General features: G+C 30.5%; 4 protein-coding genes across 5 annotated transcripts; 3 read left to right on the plus strand and 1 right to left on the minus strand.

Annotated features, from left to right (window-relative positions):
• Nucleotides 1-8,945: 8,945 nt before the first annotated feature.
• Nucleotides 8,946-9,266, minus strand: OCT59_029462 (uncharacterized protein; the record flags this gene model as incomplete). The annotated part of the gene is made up of 1 exon (XM_066144108.1): nucleotides 8,946-9,266. One exon carries the CDS (start codon nucleotides 9,264-9,266, stop codon nucleotides 8,946-8,948), a length of 321 nt encoding a protein of 106 aa, XP_065994704.1.
• Nucleotides 9,267-12,357: 3,091 nt separating this feature from the next.
• Nucleotides 12,358-13,551, plus strand: OCT59_029463 (uncharacterized protein; the record flags this gene model as incomplete). Its single annotated transcript, XM_066144117.1, has 1 exon — nucleotides 12,358-13,551. One exon carries the CDS (start codon nucleotides 12,358-12,360, stop codon nucleotides 13,549-13,551), a length of 1,194 nt encoding a protein of 397 aa, XP_065994705.1.
• A 2,483-nt stretch (nucleotides 13,552-16,034) lies between these two features.
• OCT59_029464 (uncharacterized protein) lies at nucleotides 16,035-17,113 on the plus strand (the record flags this gene model as incomplete). Its single annotated transcript, XM_066144127.1, has 2 exons — nucleotides 16,035-16,395; nucleotides 16,458-17,113. The coding sequence occupies 2 exons, from the start codon at nucleotides 16,035-16,037 to the stop codon at nucleotides 17,111-17,113; spliced, it is 1,017 nt and encodes a 338-aa protein (XP_065994706.1).
• A 128-nt stretch (nucleotides 17,114-17,241) lies between these two features.
• Nucleotides 17,242-19,034, plus strand: OCT59_029465 (uncharacterized protein; the record flags this gene model as incomplete). 2 transcript variants are annotated; one of them, XM_066144135.1, is made up of 4 exons in its annotated part: nucleotides 17,242-17,643; nucleotides 17,741-18,037; nucleotides 18,102-18,175; nucleotides 18,452-19,034. In XM_066144135.1, 4 exons carry the CDS (start codon nucleotides 17,242-17,244, stop codon nucleotides 19,032-19,034), a joined length of 1,356 nt encoding a protein of 451 aa, XP_065994708.1. The 2 variants fall into 2 exon arrangements, with proteins under 2 accessions (XP_065994708.1, XP_065994707.1); XM_066144134.1 differs by lacking the exons at nucleotides 17,242-17,643; nucleotides 17,741-18,037; nucleotides 18,102-18,175 and having other exon boundaries at nucleotides 18,339-19,034.
• Between the last annotated feature and the right edge of the window lie 47 nt (nucleotides 19,035-19,081).

Below are 19,081 nucleotides of genomic sequence, written 5' to 3' on the forward strand. Positions count from 1 at the left end.
TATTATCATTTGCTTAGAGAAAAGTAATATTCTATGAATATTCAGAATTTTTCATTTGCATAATTGTATATTAAAATTTTGTACATATAATAGTAGTTTTCATGTCACTTAATCGGCGCATATGATTCCTGATTCCTTGTCAACGATAAGAATTCAAATTCAGGAAGTGTGTTTTATTGGTAACTTAAAAACTTTCTAAAAAAAAATTTGACACGGTTTAATTTAAATAAATAATTTAAAAACTTTTAAAAATTTTTATGCAAAATGATAGTGAGAATTACTATTATTACGAATGATTTTTAAAAAGTCTTGAAATCGTCATTTTTTAAATAAATGGCGTTTCATTGCCAAAAATAACAATCATTATTGGACGGTGATGTTAAAACATCATCCAACCTGCTTCACAGTTAGGTGATATTCTAACATCTGTCTAATAACAATGCATATTAGCTATACACTTACATTAATTTGAGCCAAGTTTTTATTAGTAAGAAATATAACTATATTCCTTAAGTACTAAAAAACAATTTGTTAAATTTTATTATTAGTTGATTGTTATATTACTTCCATTATTTCCATAAAATTCATATTTTATACTATATGTTGCATTTGTAATAATAGTGTTTCCATCTGCAACTTCATGAATCTACCCAATAATATAACTGTCATTTAAGTAATTATTTTATAATAGATAATTTTTACCTTTTTATTATTTAAAATAATTCTATTTTATATTTGTAACCTCAATATAATTTAATAAAATTGGCAAAATTAAATTTAACAACTTATTAAAAAATACCATTGGTTAAAGTTAAAATAATCTAATTTAACCAGATTTTATATAGTAAGTCAATTTAAATTGGTTACTAAAAAAAAATTCAGTTATTTTGATTTATTATTTATATAATTTTTGGTATCTAATTGCAAATAATTTGAAAAATTAAATTAAAAATATTTAAAATAATTTTACTTTAAAGAATATTAAAGGATTTTATAATTTATTACATCTGTAATGCATTGCATCCTTTTTTGTCATCTGTATCACACCCTTTCCTTTTCATTTTTTATATATATTCTGGAGACTTAGAATTTTTTCAGTTGTGAAAAATCTATTTTTTATATTTTACATGTTTTAACATGTTTTAATTTTACCTGACATTATATAATTTTATTCGGAGTGTTCAGAATGTAATGTATCACAGATTCAATAAAAAACAAAATCTAATATCAGAAGCAAACCATTTATCAAAAATTATTTTTATATAAAATTCTATAGAATTTAATACTTTTAATACTTATTACCATTTTTCATTGCCTTTTTTTTAAAATCTGCATGAATTTCAGATTAGGTTTAAGAGTTTTGGATTAATTTTGGGAGGTTTGGACTAATTTTGAAAGTTTTAAACTAGTTTCAGGAGTTTTAAAATAGTTTTGGAAGGTTTGAAATAGTTTCAAAATTTCATGCAAGTTTTAGTTTAGTTTTGATTTTAGTTTCAGTTTTAGTTTCAATTTTGGAAATTAAAAAATAGTTTCAAACAGCATTTTTACTATTAATATTAATTATATCTTCTTCATTAAATTAGTTATATAAGTTTATCAATACAGTATTATTGAATAAATCTAGCTAGTATAGTACTTAAGGTTGCTGGAGAAACTAGGGGGTTTTGGCAAGTTGGCGAAATGCTGAAATAGCGAAACTTTGCCAAAACTATATGAAAGTCTTATTAAAAAGTTGGCAAAACTCTAAAGAAAAGTGAAACCTGACAAAACTTATTATAAATGCCGAAACTGCCAAAACTTTGCCAAAACTATAAGTAAAATCTTAGAGAAACTAATTATAGAATTTTGGAGTGGTTTAGACAGGCAACCTTAATAGTACTATAATATTTTTTTCTAAATCAGTTATGTAAGTAATTAAAATAGTATTACTAATTCTAGCTAGTATAGTACTATTAATACAATTATACTTAATAATTATTAAATAATAACAATAAAATTATTTACTTTAAAAAAATTGTAAAAATGTATTGCAAATTTTTTTACTTTTTTATTTTTTGCATATAAAGTCAGATATTCTAGACATCTTAAGTAAAGTAAATATTTCTTGGATTTTTTCTAAATAAATCCTTTATTTTAATAATATTTTAGATATTTTAATGAAGATTAAGATTTCTGGTTTGAAAAAAATTCTATTCTAATCAGTTAATTAAAATCAAATTATTTTGTATCTAAAAAAACTAGTATTATATAATTTATAATATTATTATTGCATTTCAGTAATAGTACTAATGTCTGCTACCTATTAGTAAATAATGTAAAATACTATAACTTTATTTATTCATTAATTAATAAACTTGATTTAGATTTTAATATTTTAAATTTATAATGTCAAAATGCAAAAGTTTTTTCTACTTTTATAATTACAATAAACTATTAATTTATAATTACTAATATGGCATATTTACTTATAAGAAATAGCAAAATAATTAAAATAATTAAGAATATATACTTAAATTATATTTTATTACCTTTATTTGATATTTCTATAAATTAATAATTTTATTAGTAGTTAATATTAATTTTTTTTCATTTTGAAAGATAATCAAATTTAATATTATATTTATACAAATTGTAGTTTTACATACTAAACTATTTTATTTCAGGTTGTTAATTTATTATTCCTTAAACAGTAATGCAGGCAAATTTGCCTGCAATTTTTTAAAATAAATTATATTCAAATACAAACTTTGTCAATATGATTTGGATTATCCTATAATTCTGCAGTTATATTGATCTACATTTTTAGCATCAATTGTATGGTTCGATATGTGGCTAATCATCAAAATTAGACACAAATTAACCTTGAAAAAATAACATTAGAAATTTTATATAATAAATTAATTTTCTTTACCATAATAATCTGCTTCATTACAAAGCATTTTAATATACTTATTTATTTTTATTATGAAACTTCAAATCCTAATTATAGTTGTTTCCAAAATTCAATTGGCAAATTCAAAATCCAAAATTATGAAATCATAATTAATTACATAATTACAAAATTAATTACGTATTCCAAAATTCCGAAATTTGCATAATAGTGCGAAATTGCAAATATTTTGGGATCTAGTGATCAGATTTCGATGCTCTTACTATCATTCGATTTGTCTCATCGAGACGAATCTAATAATATGTGTTAAATTTCTATAGCACTGATATTGATGGAGTAAAATTACTATAAACATTTAACGAATTTTGGTGCCGGAGCATGATCTAGTGATTGGATTTGAATGAATTTACCACCATTCGATTCGTCATGACAAGACAATTCTATTGGCGGTATCTTTCTAGCATTGAAATTAACAGAGCTATTATCGTTAATATATTTTTTAAAACTAAAAGATAGCAAGTATTTATTTTATTTGAAGTATAATGAGTTATTTAATATCCAAATGAATCAATATATTTAAAAGAATTCTATTAACCTACATTACGTAAATATGAATTCATTATTTCTTAATTACTTGATAAACTTCGTAATCATCTACATTGAAGAATTTTTCTGGAATACTATCAATTTTAGGATAAGACAACGCTGAATTACGTAACCAGCTTCCGTTTGACCAACATAATAAGTCTGTACCTCCACCAAATCCCGGTCCATATGCAGCTAAATTTCTTATAGAATTTTGATCCCCATTACTGTAACTTACTTTTGCACTTTTTGTATCTGTCCCATCAGTAAATAAGTATATATAACTATCTTTTGTAGATTCAACTTTATTACTTGAATTCCATTTAAGTGGATTATACCCTCCAACTATTTTTTTTGAATTTGAGATTTTTACTATGACTATGGTGGGCCCCTTGTTATCACATTTAGCATGAAATGCTGCGGGTGTATTACCATCTCTACTAGCACGATAAAGTAAATTAAAATTATAAGGAATATTCACATAATAATGTAAATTATTTTTCTTATCAATCCAACTAGCAAAAACAGCAAAATGATGATTCTTAATTAAAATTGAATCATAATCACAAATATGTTTTGGTATTCTAGGAGACTGAATTTCGACAATATTTGGTTTCCTATTCGGTGCAATATAAAATTCCACCAGATCTTTAGTTAAATCTTTTGGTAATAATTTTTTTAAAGGATATATTTTATCAAGAAAATCATCTGAAGAGATATGATAAAATCTTACTAATGGAATTAATCCATGAAGAGTTTTCTCTATAATTGTAATATCCTCCTTGTTCCATTTTGTGATATCTTTTGAAATAGAAGGATTTTGGGCAAGACCCCATTTTAATAAACTTTTCCAAATGAAAATTTCGTCCAAATCTAAATAATCCTTCTCTAAAAGTAATTTTAATAAGGGTGCTTTTAAACTAGTAAATTTATCAGATTCAAACAATATTTTGGGTTCTTGACAAATTTTTTCAAGACAATAATTCAATAAATCTGTAAATGATTCATGTTGATAAACTGCTTCAAGAATTCCTTTAGGATCCTGCTGTAAAAATTCATCTTGATTTTTGATCAAATAGTTTTGAATATAAGAGATTAAAGATTGAATATTAAACTCATCTACCACAATCAAAAGTTTTAACACTTCAGGACCTTGTAACTCCTTCAAATCAATTTTTCCACAATAAATAAATCTAAATAATTAAAAATATACGTATTAAATATTTTTTACGACGCTTAAATTTTTAAAGAATTTATCACTATCTTACATTACCTTAGAATAATTTTAAATAATTGAGGTGAAAGGTTAGGTTTCTTAAAAATAAATTTTCCATCCTTTTTTTCTGCCAATTCATTAGAGAATGCAGTACTAAAATATTGTGACCTTGTACATAAAATATCTGAATGAGCATGTAATTCTCTTATATTTTCATTTTCACCAGCATAGATAATAACGTCATATCCCTTTTCAGTTGTAAGCAATTTTTCCAAATCGTTAACAACTTCTTGAACAAATTTTTGAGACATTTTTTATGAAAGGTTTTTTTTTAAAAAATAAAAAGAAATTTATACAAAGAGTGAGTCAATGAATATCATTTTTTGACTTTATTACTTGATTTTTGTATGACAGTGATTGAACTTTGGGTAATAAATTTGACGAATAAAATGATTTTCATATGATAGGTAATCACATGGAGTAAGTATATCGAGAAAATGCAGGACTCCGTCCGAGCGTCCCAGACACCTTGTCAGTAATGTCAATAATTTAATGTGTAATTGTTATTTGTCTAATTAAAATATAATATAATGATAATAAAATTAAAAGTGAAAATGAAAGAAAATTAAAATAAAAATGAAATAAATAAAATAAACGTGAAAAATAAAAAATAGATTAAAAAAAATAAAATAAATATTTTACATCAATTTCATTAATATTTCCCAATGAAAATTTACAATTATTTACTGATAGACTTGGCCATTTGTTAGTTATGGGATATAACATATTGTTGAAGGATCAATTGGATAAAAAATAGTCATGTTACAATTGTTACATGTTTGTATTAATTCATTTTCATTTAATCTTGTTATGCCAGTTGCAGAACCAATAAAGAAATTTAGTGCAGTAGATTCTTTATAATTAAAATATATAGGATTATGGAAAGTTAAACTGGTATTTTTTTTATAGATAAAAAAATAATACAAATGTTTTTTTAGTAACCCTTATATAAGTTTTGTTTATTGAAATAGTTGGGAAATTTTATTTTATTATATGTGAAAATATCTAAATTTTATGGGGAATTTTTTGGGAAATTTTTTAACATGCAAAATATTTATGTAGAATTATACTTTGTATTTATTATTATATAAAATAATAAAATTGTTTGATTGTCTAAAAGTTAAATTTTAAAAAAATTATTAGTAATTGTTTTGGGATTTTGTTGATTAGCTAATACAGTAATTCGTCAAATGAAAAATATTTACAAATTTTTTTCATTGTTTTAATAATTGTATAAAATAAAAATAATAAAATAATTATGGTACATTTTTTTATAAAGATCAATAGATAAACAATAATTGAATATTATTTTATTATTTATTCAAGTAAACATTAAACATAGCTGTTAGCTTTATTACTGAATAATAAAATTTTATTATAATTAGTCTCTATAAAAATCATGTTTTTAATAAGGTTTTGCACAATTTTTTCTTAAAAATAATGTATTTAATCTATATAGGAATATGGGAAAATGCACAATAATTCCATATTATAAAATGCATCACTTGCATGATTTGACTATAATTTACACTGAATTTATGTTAATTTGATAATAGAACTTACATTAGAGGTCTGCATTGACCACTATTTTACAACATTGAACCCGGCCCGCACTTGGAAATCAACATGTAAAGTCTTGGCCGGCCTCTGGCCGGACTTAAAATATCAAAAACCCGGCCCGGACCGGGACCCGGACTTTTATTATATTATTTTGTTGTAAAAACAAAAAAATTGGCCAACTTAATTTTGGTCAGTTTAATTTCGGCCGGAATTAAGACGATTTTGGCCAGAATTACGAAAATCTGGGTTTGACGAAACTTTATGTGCTGGCCCGGACCCGGCCCGGGTGAATTTTGAAGAAAATTTGCCGGCCCAAACCTGGATCTGGGTCCGGGCCGGGTTAGGGTTTCCGGGTTCTGGGTCCCGTTTGCAGACCTCTAACTTACATAATTTGAGCATAAAATTTATAATCTGGTCAATGTAAATTACAATTATTAATATTAGTTGTATTTATATGAATTTGGTTTTAAATAATAATATTTTATTAAATTTTTAAATCAAATATAAAAATAAAACAAATCCCTAGTATCATTTGATTATAATTAGCCAACAATATACATCAGCAAATTTAATATGGCATATTATTACGAAAATTTACACCTGCAAAATACTCCATAAATTTACATAACCTTCAGATTCATATAACTTTATATACATGTCTTCTTTTCTTTTCTTTGTCTAATTTATTTTTGATCTTTATAGTATCTATGGCCAAAAACACTTTTTTCCTCTGTCTATCAAATTTATTTCACATTTTCAATAGTTCAATGAATTCTTTTTCTTCCGTTTTAATCAAAGTATCTATGATTTCAATCTTTTCATTAAATATATTGTCTTTATCTACTTCTTCATTGTAATTTCTAATCCAATTATTTTAACTTTGATGTTATTTAATGTCTCATAAGGTTTATTTATACCCTTTTTCATTCCTTTTTTTGATCATTCTACTGTTCTCTCCTTCTAAATATATTAAACATTCATTATTATCTTTTTTCTTACTTATATTCCTTTCACAACCTTTGCATTTGATCAAATATGGTGAAGTATTCCTATCTATTTCTTCTTCTTTTACCACCCAAATGTAATTAATGTACACCTATTCTTTTAAAATTTTTACTTTTTGATTGTTTTTTATCCTGTCCAAAAACTGGCAAACCTGTGCTATTATTCTAAGTTATTATTTCATTTTCTTTTGTTTTATATTTTCATCAAAATAATTCATATGAATCATTCTTTTCATTATATTGTCAAAATATTTATTTTTAATTTTCCTTATATTTGAATTACTTCTTGTTCAATTTGTTTAAACCACTTCAGTATTCTCTTTTTTATACTTTCCCTTTTCTTTGCATAAATGTTTCCATTTCATCAATGTTAGCCCATTGGCTTCTAAAAGGTCTTCTAAATATAAAACATTATTCTCTTTTCAAGAATGTGCTCTTCTTCTCTTTCATTAATCAGATCTATAATCTCTGTTCTCCCTCCTTTTATAATGTGATTTGTATTTTATCTCTTATTTCATGATTGCACAGGTAAATATCTTCTTCATTTAAAATTTTTATTGGCCATCTTTATCCAATTATTTTTATCTTTTCCTATATTATAATTATATTCTTCTAAACATTTTGCAGTCCAAATAATTTTTTGCTCTTGTGCCATTTTAATTGCAAAAATTTTCTTTAATTTCTCATTCCCATTCACTTGGTATGATATATTTTTACACAACATTACTAATTAATGATCATAAATTGTTTTAACTTCTTTCATAAAGTGCACTGTTTTTGCTAAACCTTCTCTTTTTTTTAATAATAGCACTAATTCTCATCATCATTTTTGTGCATTCTTGTTTACTAAGTACAATCACTGCTAATTGATACTCTATCCTTAGAATTATTACTATATTCCAGACTGCAATTATTTGTTTTCCTTTTTTTGAGTCTCCATAATTATACTGTATTATTTACTTGTATGTCATTTAATATATAAATAAATCTGTAATATTTTTTATATTTTTCTGTAATATTATACCCCAAATTATTTGTTAATAATGGCCACAATATATATACCATACATAGGATGGGAGAAATAATTTCACTTTGATCAATTCTAATATTTATATTGTCCAGATCTGTACTTTGTTATTACTTGATTTTTTCTGTTTAAAAATAAATTAATTCAAATTTTAGATGAATTAAGAACTATGGATCATATTACAAGATCTAAGTAAGACTTATGTATGTTTAAAAATCCAGAATGATTTATTACATTGTTTCAAATGTGATTTCAAAGGTAAACTAGTAAAAAATAGATTCTAGTTCTTCTCTCTACAGGGATAGTCATATAGGTAGCATGAATGAATTTTTGTTTGTAGGTGTAAGACGGTATTTCAGAAAGTTATGTAGTATAATTGAGAATTTTTGTATAGTATGGTTAAAATGATCTATGTATGTATGATTTTAAAGTAGTATGTATGATTCATATTTATACATACATACTTAGATTACTATATAAAAAAAAAATCATAGTATGTATGATTCATTTATTATTATTATTCTATACTACTAAAATTTAGATTTTAAAAAATTATAACTTTATTTATATTACTTTAATACAAATTGTATTTGATGTTATTATTTAAAGTAATCCTAATGACTTCTTTTTTTCTAAATTAATTAGCTCCATTGCTTCAGCTTCAGCAAGTGCCTTTCTGGCTGCAGCCTCTTGAACACAAATCTGAAGTTCACGCTCCTTAAGAGCTATTTTTTTCTCTTCTATATCAAAATCAATATTTTCAGTATTATTTTCAGTAATTTTGCGTTGTTTAGAATTTCTAGTTGATGCAAATTGTCCTTTTCTTTTTGGTTGTGAGCTTTCAGCTTTAATATTGGTTGAATCAACCAAAATTCGCTTATTTTTACCATTTCTTGTACCTAAATTTATTAATGATAATACCATTATTAATTTTTAACTTTTTTTTAATATATTAAGCTTATCAAATGCAAAAATACCTTTAAGTGTAATTTCCTTAGAAATTTTTTTGATTTCTCCATTATCATGCCTTGAATAGGGAACTCCAAATTTATTTTAAGTTTCCATTGTTTTTAAAGCTTTTTAATCAACTTTATGTTCTCTAATGATATTAAAAAATAAAGAAAATAATTGATTAAAATGCAGTTTCTTTCTTCTTTTTTAATGCTAATATTACCAAAGAATGGACAGTTCTTAATTGAACTATGACCACCTCCACCTAAGGAATATTGAATCTGGAGAAAAATTTATTTGTATTTAATAATTTTAATAGAATTAATAAAGCTGCAGATTAATAAATGATAATTACTTACATTTTTCCAACAGTCTCTTGGATTCTTCCAACCTGTAATATTATATACTGTGGCAACACCATATTCTGAAGTTTTTGGATATTCAATTGGTACAGTGGCATAATGAACTTCTTGTACATGTGTCTTTCTTGAAAATATTGCAATTGAGTCTTCTTCTTCATCGCTTATATCAGTATCTTTATCACTTTCAATAGTATTACTATCACTTTCAACTTGATATTCCTTTAAGAAATCCAAAAAAAAATTAATTTATTAAATTAAAAAACTTAGCCTCACATATTTTACTTACAGGATCTAACTCAATATAATTAATATCAAGTTCTTTTATATCTGAAAGATCTTATTTCTCACTCATTTTTATTATTTTGGATAGAAATATTTTTTGTTCATAGAGAAAAAATTTTTTTCATGTAATAATAAGCCACAATAGAGAGGTTATATCTGATGTTATTGTTTATTGTACAAGTGGGATACCACACTATAATATAATTATATTATAGTGTGGTATCCCACTTGGACTAGGTTATAGTACCACGCTATAATCTAAATACCATACTATAATCTGAATACCACGTTATAATCTAGATACCACACTATAATCCGAATACCACATTATAATCTAAATACTACACTAAAATCTAAATATCACACTATAACCTAAATATCATGCTATAATCTAATTACTACGACCTAATTACAACGCTTTAATCTGAATACATAATCTATTACCACACTATAATCTACCCCTTTTATTTTGACGTTATCTCTATTCACATTCTAGCTATATTTTTATACCTTTCTTGATATCTGTATTTTTTTCTTATGTATGATTTTATTACCACGTTATAATCTAAATACCCCATACTTTAACCTAGATACCTCTCTTTTCTTCCTGTTTCTACTCTATTTGTAATTTAAGTTATATATTGTTGATATTGACCTTCTGCGCCTGATTGGGTGCTGAATTCTATATTGGAGTACTTACCCTTTGCGCCTATTTGGTTGCCTTTCTAGATACCGAAATAGTGTAAAAAAAGGTGTCGGGTGGCGCAGTAATTTGATCTAGATCTGCGATTAATTTTGGCTGGACACTATGTCATAATTCCGGCCAATCTTTTGGGTATGTAATTTGAGGATCCAACCTGGCGCCATGGTAGTGACCTGATGGTGTCATGGAACTATCGTGGAACTGTCGTAGAACTGGCAGGGAACTAGAAAGGTTCTATTATTTTGCCAGTTTTATGCCAGCTTGGGTGCCAAATTATTATGTCCAAAGTTCTGGCCGAAATTGTGGAATAGTATTGGCCGAAATTATGGAGCGAATTTTGACTGCGCCTTACTGCGCCATAGTCACGTGATACTGTTCTGGGCCAGAACACCCTCTGCCATATAGTATTACTAATTTTGGCCAGCATTATAATGAGCTTAATTTTGGCCGATTTTTGGACTCCATGATTTTAGGATCCAATTTGGCACCATAGTAGCGTCATAGAAGTGGTGAGGTACTAGTATAGTCCTATTAGTTCACCAGTTCCATATGCCAGTTTGGATGCCGAGTTATTATGTCAACTTGGCGCAGCCCATTTGATTGCTAGAAGTGCATTATTTCGCAATCTAAATATTGCTTATTAGTTGCCGGTATATGTATGCCGATTTCGCGTCCCGAAGTTGGAGGTGCAATATGTATTATCATGGCCGGCCTATTTGATTGCCAGAAGTGCACCATCTCATAATCCAACTATTGCCGGCATATTGGTGGGATGTTGTAAGCACTTCCGAGACCCGATCATGGTTTAAATTCAGCTGAGGTAGTGTGTATGCTATTTTTTTTGAGCGTCCCTAGTGTCCCTATTTGTTATCATATTTACCATCAAGTGAGAAGACTGGTCCGTCCTAGTAAAAATTTTGACAACTAGGACAACTAGGACGTGAACTAGGACGGGTTTTGATATGGGAGAAGAGTTTCTTTCTTTGATTTAACTTGTTCTTTTATATTATGTCCTAGTTGTCCTAGTTCTCCTAGTAAAAATATAGTTGTCAAAATTCTAGAAAAAAATCGTAACTCTTCCTATGCTATATGTATAATATATGTATGCTATATGTATGCTATATACTGATATGACTATAGGTAAAAAAATATAAAAAAAAAAGGTAAAGACGTCTGAAATTTACCAGGACAACTAGGACAACTAGGATGGACTATTTCTTTCCCTTTCATTCGTCTTAAAATTACCATCTAGCTATATTTCATCCGTCCTAGAAAATTTTGACAACTAGGATAGAAACTAGGACGGAAACTAGGACTGAATTTTTAGAACAGTTTGTTGGGATTTATTCTCGATTTTTGCAAGCCTTTTCTGACGATAATGCTCCCTTGATCTATGTTTTTTTGCATGCGTATCGCAATAGTCATATTTGGATCTTGTATTCTCTTCACACCCGGGTTCTTTGCAAGAAACTTGCCTAGAATCCCGATGGACTTTACATCCCTTTGGATCATAGCATCTCCGATTACACACTTCGCCAGTCCTAAGAATATATGGACAATAATAAAAATTCCAGGGTCTCACCTTTTTTCCGCCTCCCATTTGTATATATCGATTAATAATCTCAGATAATTAATTTCATTTTAAACTTTTTTCTTGCGAATAATATACCTTGAGATTTGGTATAGCTATAAATTATCTTAAATTGCTTGAGAAAAAATGACCCAATCCGAGCTTTCAGAGTTCCTCTCCTCCGACGCCCCCGCCCCGTACTATTGTGGGTTTAAAGCCTCCGATGTAGGCGAATACTCTTATAAAGTCAGGGATGATAGCGTTAGGCCAAGAGAAATTCTCGGAACTGATAACGAGGATGGAATAGAAACCATTCTCTCAGATCGTGAAGGCCATTCATTACATGAAATCATTGATGGAGATGAGCCACTTCGTCCTATTATAGATTTTGATTTACTACAAGAGATACTTGATACTATCAAACCTAGACTCACACGAAAAGAGGTGCAAGGTTCACTTATTCTTGCTTTTAGAAAAACATGTTTGGAGATATTCCCGAAGTGGGATCCTAAAACTATATCCATCGCTACTAGCAGTAATGCCCAAAAAATGTCATACCACATCTCGACTTTCGGCATGAGGCTTAAAAATATTGCTCAGGTTTCAGTTTTCACTGAACTTGTTCGTAAAAAACTTCCAGCGGGATTGCAGAAAAAAGGGATAATTGATAATATAGCAAATATAGGTTCTTTTAAATCTTTCTCCTTGCGGATGCTTGGATCACCCAAATACGATAAAAAAACAGAGGAACATGTTCGTGTAAAAAGAGCTATTCATCCAAAAGATGGAACTATCTTTGACTTCATGATTCGTCCGCCCAATGATGATTCCAGAATCATTGATAGTCCTCTTTTGACTGTTTCAGAGCCAGAAGTTAAGAGATGCCCGATCAAAGGAAATGAAAATACTGATGCCAATATCGAAAATGACCAGGCTGAATTCGATTTCATAGAAACATTACTTAGAGATAATTCTATCGAAGGTTATACTCTCTCATTTCCTTCAGATAACATCCCTGACTTATTTCCATTAGTACGCAACTCCCCATCGCACTGTCCAATATGTGATCGGGAACATGAAAGTGATAATGCATATATCCTACGAAATAAAAAAACATATAGATTTTATTGTCATCGTGAAAACCATGAAAGAGAACCTGGAACGCGAAATCCTTCGAAAAAACTTACTATTAATGAAACTGCCTTGGATCGAGAAAAGAAGCTTCCGAGCCCTACAAAACAAGACCGTTCCAGAATATCAGATCCTAACGATCACTTCGTATGGGAGGATTTAATTGATATGAGTACCTCTGGGCGAAAATTTTCTCGTAATGAGATTTAAGACGCAATTCGACGACGGATCGCTGTATTCAAACAACATCAAGATTATGGGTCTTTCAGACAGAGGATACGAATGGTGGTCTTTATTTTGATATGGCACCAAAACTAGATCTTGCCAAGTATGAAGTTAACTTGATTGAGCTAGGTGGGGAGGGGGTGAAGTTAATTAATTTAATAGATCAGGCGGTTACCAAAGGTCTAATTCTTTACCGTAATATTAATTTTCTACCGTATCCGCTAAATAGTCCAGTTCCCAATACAAAGTTCTTTAATCTATTTCTCGGATTCTTGGCTAAGCCAGCGATAGAAAATAACAAAGAAATTATGGATCCGATTCTCTGGCATGTAAAGAACATAATCTGTAGTGGAGATGAAAGACTTAACGAATATATCTGGAACTGGTGGGCGTATTTAGTGCAGAAGCCAGAAAAGAAGCCTCGCTCAATCTTAGTCCTAAAGTCCACACTACAGCAATGTGGAAAAAATATTATCACCGACTTTATTGGTGACAAAGTCTTAGGGGAACATCTCCATTATGCTACATCGGATTTGGAAAAAATTCTCGGGCGCTTCAATAGTCCCCTTCAAGCTTGAAAGCTTATTGTTATGAATGAAACCGGAATGTCTAGTGCGGAATGGCATAGATTCAATGGACATCTCAAATCTCTTATAACAGAAGGAATGGTGTCTATAGAGCGTAAGGGTATTGAAACTAAGCGATTAAAAGATTTTACCGGATGGATGGTTACAAGCAACCAGGATGCTCCGCTCAAAATAGATATAGGGGATTCTCGTGTAGTCTGTTTTGATGTGTCTCCACAATGTAGAGGAAATACAGCATATTTTAAGAGACTAGGAAAAGTTCTTGACCACCCTGATGCACCAGGAGTAGTCATGAGATATCTTCTTAGTTGTGATCTCTCAGATTTTGAACCTGAAGAAATTCCTGCAACTAAAATGAAATCAGATATAATGCGAGAGCAACTACCAAATCCTATTCGATTTATAATTGATCATATTTCCTCATGGAGTGAGGATCAAGTAGCCAAGCCAAGTTGTACATCATTATATCAGAACTATGTTGAATGGTGCGGAGGGAATGGTGAAAAGCCATTTTCTAACAACATTCTTGGTAAAAAATTCTCACAGATTAATATCGAACGTAAGAGGGGAAGTGGTAGAAAAAGGGAATGGCAATATATTCTCGATCGCTCCAAGATCGTAGCCAAGCTCCGTGAATCTGGCCTAGGCGATATGGAAGAATTTTCCGATATACCTCAACCTGACTTACCTACAAACGAGACTACAGACATACCCATATTCAATGTGCCAGAAACGGTCCTAGAGGGACCAGTTATTCCTCCAAAAATAACCCCACCTCAGACAAAAATGAGTACCCCTCCACCTAGTACTAAAAAAGATAAGAAAGCGAATAAACAGGATGATTCGACTCAGGCACTTTTCGACTATGGGGCAGAAGATACACGTGCTCTGGTCGCCTCAACATCTGGTACACCCGAGACTTCTAAAAGACCTGAACCAGTAATCGATGAACCAGAGAATAGTAAGCCACCCAAGCCTATTAAATCTAGTAACGAAGTATCATCTGCCATTCTTCTGAACAGGGTCCAACGAGAACAATGCCTCAGGAAATGGGCTATCGATCATGGTGAAGACCCGGACGTATTCGTGACCATCACAGAAAAAGATATCAGACTATCCCATGAATATCGAGACAGGATGATGTCGGACGCAGATGCCGTCGATTTTGCGGAAGAAGACGGTATGAATGTAAACGATATATTTTATATGTCTAGGAGAGAAAGGCTAATAAGTGAAGAAATATATCTCCGCAACTTCGAGAATGCAGGTAGGCCCCGGACATATGTTTATGACGATAAGGAGTGGCAAAAGGGTATTAGCATACTTCAAGAGAACGGTCACCTATGGTAAGTTTGATATCGACAAGAAATGACAAAAAATATAAGCATACTTAGCGCAAGCGCGGAGAATGGTATGCTTTGGTAAAGAGCGAATAGGAGTGGGTTATGAAATATTAGTAAGGATGGGACTTTCGTTCTTTACACATAGGCAATATATAATTCCAAATTATTATTATTTTTTTTTCGCATATCCTATCTACCCGCAATTTTCAAATGTGTGCAAAACATATCAGACTGATTAATCAGTCCTCACGGCCGGAGTGGCTGGTCTCAGCCGAAGGCACTCAGGGTGAAAGACAGAAGTTATATCATTCTTTCCCTTCCTCCAATCCTCCGATAGCTTTCACCGACCATGAGGTAGCGAACATTATCAGAATATTTTTTTCGAATTGAACTTTATCCCACAATATATAATCTGAATACCACAGATTAATCTAACTACCACCATAGTCTACTTACCACAACATGTCTGCTATTACAACCAAGTTCGTTACAGACTACGAACTCACCAATGAAATGAGTCTCGAAGAGCTTAGCCGATATGCGCCAGAAATACTTGAGCTCTTACCAGCTGATAGAGAGAAAAGGCGTCGAGTACCGCGATCGTCTTGAAAAAGGATATAACTTTAGTAAAGAACAAGCATTTGCGTTGATACCTTCTCAAAGAACTGGTCGAACTAAAAGTCAAGTAACCCCCAAAGAAGGAGGAGCAGAAGCGGAAGTGAATATATGTTGTGCTAAAAGCGCCTGCCAAGTATCAGATATTATCCCAGAAGGAGAAATCATTAGAGAAACGGCTCAGCGTATTATGCGGGATAGCCTTGGTGAAAAAGAAGTAAAACTTATAGCTAAAGCATTAGCCGAGACATCCCCTAATCCGGTTGCCTGCACATCTAGTCTCAGTAGGCTCCGAAAGGAATTGCGGAAGCTTAATGCCCCAAAGGCAATAATCGAAGCTACGAAGATTCAGGGATAACCACTTTATCGAATAAAATCCAAAAGGAGAAGAGTTTATTATGCGAAGATGAAGGAATTCATTATCCGGACCACTTCTCGTTAGAATCGGTTAAGGAGAGATTGGATTCGTATGATGTATCTAATACACCCGACAAACAGGCCCTAGCTGATGTAATGATTATGCTCTGTATCCGTCCAGCTGAAATTAAAGATTTGCGTATATCTAATGGAGGTGTAACAGGATATGTAAAAAACCGAGATCAACAGGATATTCCTCGAGTGTTTAGATCACTTGAAAAGAACGAGGAATGGGCAAAGCAATTGCTTACATGGATTCAGGAAGCAATATCTTCCAGACGGTTAGGAGACCCGGGGACACCTGGAACTGGAATCTTGAGTAGGTTTCTGAAAAAAGCTGAATTTCTTCCCGAAACTGGTAAGCCATTACTTCCTAGTTCCTTACGTAATTTAGGAGCTATATTTGCGGTTGTAGCGAGTGGGGTTAGGAATCTATCGAAAGCTAATACTATTGCTAGTCAAGTACTTCGACATAGTCCTAAAAATAACACTGTGCCATCGCAGAGGTATACTATAGTAAATTACAGACCTCGTGGAATGCCTTATGATCAAGCAAACCCATTCATGCTCTTCGATGAAAACTAATTACATATATGGGTTAGAGGGGATCTTAGTGGGAACGGGTCAGAAGGACTGATAAATCAGTCTGATATCATCTATTGATTTTATTTTTTTGTTCGCCTAAGATCTAGCATAAATAAAATATCACGAAAATGGTAACCAATCAAAAGCATTCATTCGATACATCTAGCGAGCAGGAAGTTATTAGATATACGAAGATATTAGCCCAGGCATTTGGACTAAACGAGCAGAATGCAGAAGTATATAGTACGCTTTCTGGAGAAATAAAAGCACTAACAAAAAGGTTGGATCATTATTGTTCTCAGCATAGAAAGCTTAAAAAGAGAGTTAAACCACTAGAAGAACGTGTAAAGTGGCTGGATGATAATGTAGACGAACTATTTACTATGGAACATTGCAATTGTAATAAAGAATCCATAAACACTTCGTCCGAGTCCAGTTCATCTGAGGAATTCAATTCTGATCATGCACCACCAGAAAAGAAGGTGGATCCAGGCAAAATAATATGCGCGAAGAGAAAATCTGACAATAAGGTGAAGCCAAGAAGATATCTGATCCAAAAAGTCTGATTTAACTAGTTATCACTTCGCGCTATAACTAACCATATTTTCCGATTGAAAATTCTTCTAGCATATAAAAATGCATACAAATAATTTACTTGAGCTTCTTCCACCAGAGTTGATATCATTTATTTTAAAGTATCTTCCAGATCTAAAACATGCTAGCGGTATAAATGATATATGGGAAAGAGAGGTGAATCTTGAACGGCCCAAAAGGGTAATTCTCACAGATTTTCGATTTAGGATTGACATATGCGCCAATGCAAATTTCATTAGTGAAAAAATTGTGAAAATAGCATACGCAAAAGACAATAGTATTCCTAGAGTATACGGGTTTCCAGATGAGTCTTATTCCACATTAGGAAAGGTTAATCTATGTATTATCTTAAATGATGGTGAGAAGCATAAAATAATACCCGCTGAATTTATAGTTACTGGAACCAGATTGGCCTGATCAATTTCCTGAAATACTTTTGGCTTTGCCATATGGATGCGAGAAAATAGGGTACGCTTAAATATGTGTAATTCGACACTAACAATAGACGATAATTTTGTGATCCTCCCATATCGAAGTCAAATCCGGTCCAACCAATAGTCCAGAGCAGTGATCATTGGTGCAGAATCACATTTTTTTCGATTAAAGATACAGCATATAATACAGACTATTTATGGCGCATTCAAGCATTTTTATTATACCAGAACTATTGGAACAGATTTTACATTTCTTAGCGATAGATAAATCCCTTTATTCCGCCCTATTTGTTTCTCGATTGTGGTACAGATGCGGTGTTCCTACTCTATGGAAACGCATCGAGCTAAAGAAAGGTGAAAGAGAGGATTGCACTCGATTGAAGAAATTTATGAAAATAGTATGTATAAGACAAAAGCCAGTCTATAGCTCAAATCTAACTCATCTAGAAATTTCACACTACCGCCAACTTTGGGATAAAAAAATCAAAGGCATTATGTGCTTGTCCCCAAACATAATTTATTTAGATTTTAATTTTAGCACAGGATTTAGCGATAAAACATTAAATCGAATAGCAGAATCATACCCCAATTTGAAGTATCTTAATTTGCAAAAGAACGAGTATGTATCCTCTAATATGGGCATAATAACTGGTGAAGGTCTATTTGCTATTGCCCGGTCATGCCATAAATTAGAATATCTAAATATTTCTCATCGCACAGATATTTGTGAACTATCAATTTGTAATGTTATTTGTTCTTGCCCAAGACTCCAACAACTCGACCTTAGCTTTTATAAAATTACCGATATAGCTATCGAAGAAATTGCTAAATCATGTCATAATTTAAAATACCTTAATTTGAGGGGTGTGATAAAATTAGCAAAGAAGCTATAGATAAGCTAAATTCAAATATCCACGTAGAGAATTTCGTGGCTTCGATG

This window comes from Rhizophagus irregularis, chromosome 9 (genome assembly GCF_026210795.1).
Source record: "Rhizophagus irregularis chromosome 9, complete sequence".
Lineage (NCBI taxonomy): Eukaryota > Fungi > Glomeromycota > Glomeromycetes > Glomerales > Glomeraceae > Rhizophagus > Rhizophagus irregularis.